General features: G+C 34.8%; 1 protein-coding gene across 2 annotated transcripts; it reads right to left on the bottom strand.

Annotated features, from left to right (window-relative positions):
• Positions 1–264: 264 nt before the first annotated feature.
• LOC116165297 (uncharacterized protein K02A2.6-like) lies at positions 265–5,343 on the bottom strand. Of its 2 annotated transcripts, XM_031479600.1 has the most exons (3): positions 5,109–5,343; positions 1,749–5,066; positions 265–1,099 (listed from the first exon to the last, which is right to left on the bottom strand). In XM_031479600.1, coding segments are annotated over exons 1-3 (4,053 nt in total). In that variant the 5' UTR covers positions 5,111–5,343; the 3' UTR covers positions 265–366. The 2 variants fall into 2 exon arrangements, with proteins under 2 accessions (XP_031335460.1, XP_031335459.1); XM_031479599.1 differs by having other exon boundaries at positions 1,749–5,343.
• Between the last annotated feature and the right edge of the window lie 466 nt (positions 5,344–5,809).

A 5,809-nucleotide genomic window follows, 5' to 3' on the forward strand; every position in this document is an offset into this window, starting at 1 on the left:
TAAATTTCTCCTTACCTTTCCTTCGTTTTCTTTTGGTTGTAGTACGTTTGGAACTAAAGTAATTTGTATACTTTTACTTGATAGCTGGCTCAGGTAAAAAGGTTTAAGGAAAGGAAAGAATTTAGTTCATTTCTCTTTCATTGACATCTCATTAATCGACAATAAGTCAAAATTTGTGTGGTAAATGGATGGGTATGGATAAATACCGAGAGCAATGATAAACGCTATTCAGGACGATTTTGTATATTACAAACATTAACGGATAAAACGTACATACATTCTGACAATTACATTATTGCAAGTGTCTCTTGTCCCAAACTCGCTTATTGCCAACCTAACACTACCCCCTCACAATTCTATTTCGAACTATAAATCTAACTTATCTGGCTTTCTAATATTACGCTTTGGTCGTGTACTTGCAGTAACAATTCCTTGATCGATATTGTCTAATACTTCGTCTTCAACTAATACTTCGTCTTGAATCGTGTGGCTTCTCTCATCCAAATTTGATGTCGTCTTATTTTCTTCCATCGTCTTCGGTACATACCCTATCCTTTTAGTTTTTGATTTTCCTTTGTCTCCTGTGCTCCTTGAATGTTTTTCTACTTGTATTATCTGGTCCCGATGTCTTCTGTGCGTTGTCCCGGTTTCCGGAATTTCACATTCATATATTACCTCGCCGATCTTCTTTGTTATCGATGCTCTAATCCATTTTTGTTCTTTGGGATTTCTATAATCTCTTATATAAACTTGTGCCCCCACCAAACATTGCTTCTTGTCTGTTACTTGGCCTTCCAGTTCGATGTTATTATTTGATCTAATCCTATCAAACTTCATTCGTAGTTTCCTTCCAAACATCTTTTGGGCTGGTGATTCTCCTGTTGTGCTATGCATTGCATTCCTATACCACAACAGATATCTTGATATCAGTGTTTCTATGGATGCACTTCTGCATTTGGGATCCTTTAATGCTTTATTCAAACTTGCTTTAAAGGTTTTTACTGTGTTTTCAGCTGCTCCATTGCTGTTCGGATGGTAAGGTGGTGTAAAAACATGTTTAATGCCGTTATTTTCGCAAAAGGTTTTCATCTCCGATGATGTGAACTGTGAGGTTAAAAAACACACAGGAAGTGCAGTCGAGCTAATAGGTTTTTTATTTTTCTGTATAGGCTATCGATTTCGGTACGTTAAGCAATACCATCTTCAGGCCGTAGCGTCATTAGTACAAGATACAATATAAGAAGCAGGTGAATGAAACATTGTGTGGGAGATGTTAGAAATATGTAGCTTGGATGATCACAATCAGCAGAAATCATAAAGGTGAACGAAAACACTGTGTTGATGTCTAAAAGGTGGATGTAAGCGTGTATGGTTGAAGTGTCGAATTGTAGGTTATGTGAACACATAACCTACAATTCGACACTTCAACCATACACGCTTACATCCACCTTTTAGACATCAACACAGTGTTTTCGTTCACCTTTATGATTTCTGCTGATTGTGATCATCCAAGCTACATATTTCTAACATCTCCCACACAATGTTTCATTCACCTGCTTCTTATATTGTATCTTGTACTAATGACGCTACGGCCTGAAGATGGTATTGCTTAACGTACCGAAATCGATAGCCTATACAGAAAAATAAAAACCTATTAGCTCGACTGCACTTCCTGTGTGTTTTTTAACCTCATATGAATAAAGCTAATAAAAATGGAGAATTTCATCGATAAAAAAAAAAAAAAAGATGTGAACTGTCTTCCATTGTCTGATACGATTGTTTTAGGAATTCCATAGCGAGCGAATGTTTCCCTTAATTTTTCAATTGTAATTTTTGTATTAATTGTATTTAACTGAAATATTTCAGGCCATTTACTGAAAGAATCAATTATGATTAAAAAATATTTATCCTTAAACGGTCCTGCAAAGTCTAAATGTATTCGCTCAAAAACTTCATTTGTTTTTGGCCATGGTTTTACTAATTTCTGTGGTTCTGGTCTATTCACCAAACAAGCATCACATGATAATATCAAATTTTCAATTTCTTTATTCATTGTGCTCCACCAAAAATATGATCTAGCTATACTCTTGGTTTTATTAATTCCTAAATGAGTGGAATGTAATTCCTCAAGTATACTTTTTCGTAATATTTCAGGAATCACTATTCTATATCCTAACATGATAATGTTCTCTTCTACAGTTAATTCATTCCTTTTGTCAAAATACGGTTTTAATACAACATCGTTTTTATTTAAATATTTAGGCCACCCCCTCATTATAAAGTTATATACTTGCTTTAGTACTGTATCATTTTGAGTTTCTTGTTGAATTTGACTTAAGTTTGCTAATTTTTCAGTTTCAATAAAATTGAGCTGAGGGTGTACATCTAGATTTTCTACAAAATTTACTACTAATGGCATTCTAGATAATGCATCAGCACTAGAATTTTGTGTTCCCTTTATGTACTTAATTTTATAATCGTAATTACTAATATATATACCCCATCTCTGTAATCGACTTGCTGCTAACGCAGGCATATCTTTATTTTCCCCAAATAATGATACAAGCGGCTTATGATCGGTAAGCAACGTAAATGAATGTCCTAGCAAATATTGAGAAAATTTTTTAATTCCATAATAAATAGCTAAAGCTTCCTTATCTAACATTGAATATCCTTGCTCAGCTTTCGATAAAATTCTTGAAGTGAATGCTATTGGTCTTTCCATTCCCTGTTCGTCAATATGTGACAAAACCGCACCAATGCCATACATAGAAGCATCGCAAGCTAACTGAAGTGGTAACTTTGGATTGAAATGTATCAGTACATTATCTGAACTAATAGCATCCTTTGCTTTCTCCATTGCCTCCTCGCAACTTTTGTTCCAACGAAACTTTTCATCTTTACGCAATAGTTCATACAACGGTTTTAGAATATTTGCCAAATTTTTTATGAATCGGCCATAATAATTGACCATACCTATAAAAGCTTTTAATTGAGTGACATTTTCAGGCCTATTTACATTTTTAATTGCTTGAATTTTCGCATTATCTTTGTGTAACCCCTCTCGATCAATAACGTAACCTAGATAATTAATTTTACTTTTAAAAAATTCACATTTATCTAGCTTTACTTTGATACCAGAAGCGGCTAACTTAACTAAAACTGCTTCTAAATTTTGCAAATGTTCTTGGCGAGTACTACCTGTTATAATAATGTCATCAATAAAACAACACACTCCTTTTAACCCTTTTAAGATAGTATCAATTTCTTTTTGAAAAATTGCACATGCCGTTTTCACCCCAAATGGTAATCGTTCAACTAAATAAACTCCTTTGTGAGTACTCCACGCTAATAGTGATTTTGTCTGATCATCCACTATGAGCTGATTATATGCTTGGCTTAAATCTAATTTGGTAAATTCTACACCTCCTTGTAATGCTACAAATATATCTTCAATTAAAGGTATTGGGTAATTGAAGTTATCTAAAAACTTATTTACAGTTATTTTGTAATTAGCACATAAACGAATTGAATTATCTTTCTTAATAATTGGAACTAGTGGTGTTCCCCAATTATTTGTTTCGACTTTTGTAATTACGCCAATTTTCTCTAATCTATCAAGTTCTTGCTCAACTTTGGCCTTGTATGCAAATGGAATATTATAAGGTTTGCAAAATATTGGTTTTGTATTAACTGGAACGGTAATAGAAACTTTACTTTTGGAAAATTTTCCTAACTCGTCACGAAAAATGATTTCATATTTATCTAACAAAGCGTTCAAGCTCTTAGAATTCCCTACCACGTTAATACTATAAACATTATTGTTTTTCGATTCCACTAACTTAATTCCTAATCTACTTATCAGATCTCGACCCAATAATGGTGGACCATTACTATTTACAATTAACAAAGTTGTCATAAAATTGTTATTTTGATAACATAGGTTTACCCTTATCGATCCTAATGGAATAATCATTTTCCCATCATAACATTGTAAACTAGTATTACATCTTCTTAATGGAATCATAGACAATTTTTCCTTATAAATACCTTCGGGCAAAATGGACACACTAGCCCCCGTATCTACCTCAAAACAAAATTTAATGTTCTCTATTTCTAGCTGAATACTAAATAAACTTTGCCTATCTACAATGTCTTTATCGCTCAATTTAAATAGATTGTACAATGCCTCTGGAAAATCGTCTGTTTCAACAACTTCTTCATCGTTAACTTGTAAAAAATGTTGCTTTTTTATATTAATTGCACATACTTTACTAATATGCCCAAACTTTGAACAGTTAGTACACTTATATCGTTTATATTTACAAAATTTATAATTATGATTTGTCTCACCACAAGCGTAGCACCTCGTATTAGCCCCTGGCTGGAATTTACTTGAAGATTTTTGAATCGGTTGAAAACTCCTTGACGGCACCTCTCGTTTCTGTTGTCCAGATTTCCCCTGCAACTGTGAAGATTTTCTTCGCCCCACAAAATGAATGTTGTCTCTCTCTTTCAGCGTCACCTCCAAACTTTGTGCTAAAACTTTGAGTGCTTCCAAATCTTTCTTGGTTGGATCTTCTTCACAAATACGACTTAAAATTCTGCCTGGCAACATTCCCGTGACAAATTTGTCTTTGAGGATGTCTTCCAAATGATGAAAATTGCAATTTGAAGCTAAGCTTTTAATTCGTAAATACCAATCGTTGATAGTTTCTCCGTCCTCTTGCTTTGCACTATAGAATTCAATCCTCTCTTTAAATACTGCTACCGCTGGAGTAAAATGCTGTCTTAACAATTGACAAAGCTCCGCATATGTCTTCTCCTTTGGCAAAACTGGGCTGCATAAATCTCGCAAAATTCGGTACGTTGATGTTCCAATTAACGTGATGAGTGTCGCTGTGCAATATGGTGCATGTGTAATCTGGTTCGCCTCAAAAAATTGATCCAAACGCTCTTTATATAACTCCCAATCTTCCTTTGGATTGTATTCTGCCATCGAGCCTACAATTGGTCTGTGTCCCATGACTGCGTCAGTAACTACAACGTTTTGTGCACCGGCTGGCCTAACTGGGTCAGTAACTACAGCGTTTTGTACACCGGCTGGCATCTTTCCACCAAGTTGTAACGAACGTAACCCAAAAAAATATGTATTAGAAAAATTAGAGCACGCGTCCAATTAGGTTATGTTGAAAAAAAATATCGACCTTTTCTTTTAACCAATTATCCTTTCCAATTATCTTTAATCCAATTATCCTCGTCGCCAATTGTGGTAAATGGATGGGTATGGATAAATACCGAGAGCAATGATAAACGCTATTCAGGACGATTTTGTATATTACAAACATTAACGGATAAAACGTACATACATTCTGACAATTACATTATTGCAAGTGTCTCTTGTCCCAAACTCGCTTATTGCCAACCTAACAATTTGAAAAAAAATGGAGGAGATATTATCAACTCAAAGAGTTTAGACTCTCATATATTATGAAGAGTCTTATAACGGTAGGCAGAGTTGGCGCTGCGTTACCTCAAACCTGCCGCAGTAACGGCCAACTAGCTCAGGGTTGAGAAATGAAATAAAAGCTTGAGATCATCCACAGCGGTAGTTCCTTCTGGGCATATGATCTTCGTCCTTCATCACCACTTTCCAATGGGGTTGAGCGCCCCTTGACTCTCCTCGTATGAAAATACGAGGGTAGTAAATATTGGTGATTCATTCGCAAAAGGGCACAGATAATAAACAATAATTTGTACCTTTATCGCTGTTGTAATCGTAGCTTTGAATTACTTTTGACGCCTAGAT

The sequence above is a fragment of the Photinus pyralis genome, unplaced genomic scaffold (genome assembly GCF_008802855.1).
Source record: "Photinus pyralis isolate 1611_PpyrPB1 unplaced genomic scaffold, Ppyr1.3 Ppyr1.4_LG3a, whole genome shotgun sequence".
Taxonomy (NCBI): Eukaryota; Metazoa; Arthropoda; class Insecta; order Coleoptera; family Lampyridae; genus Photinus; species Photinus pyralis.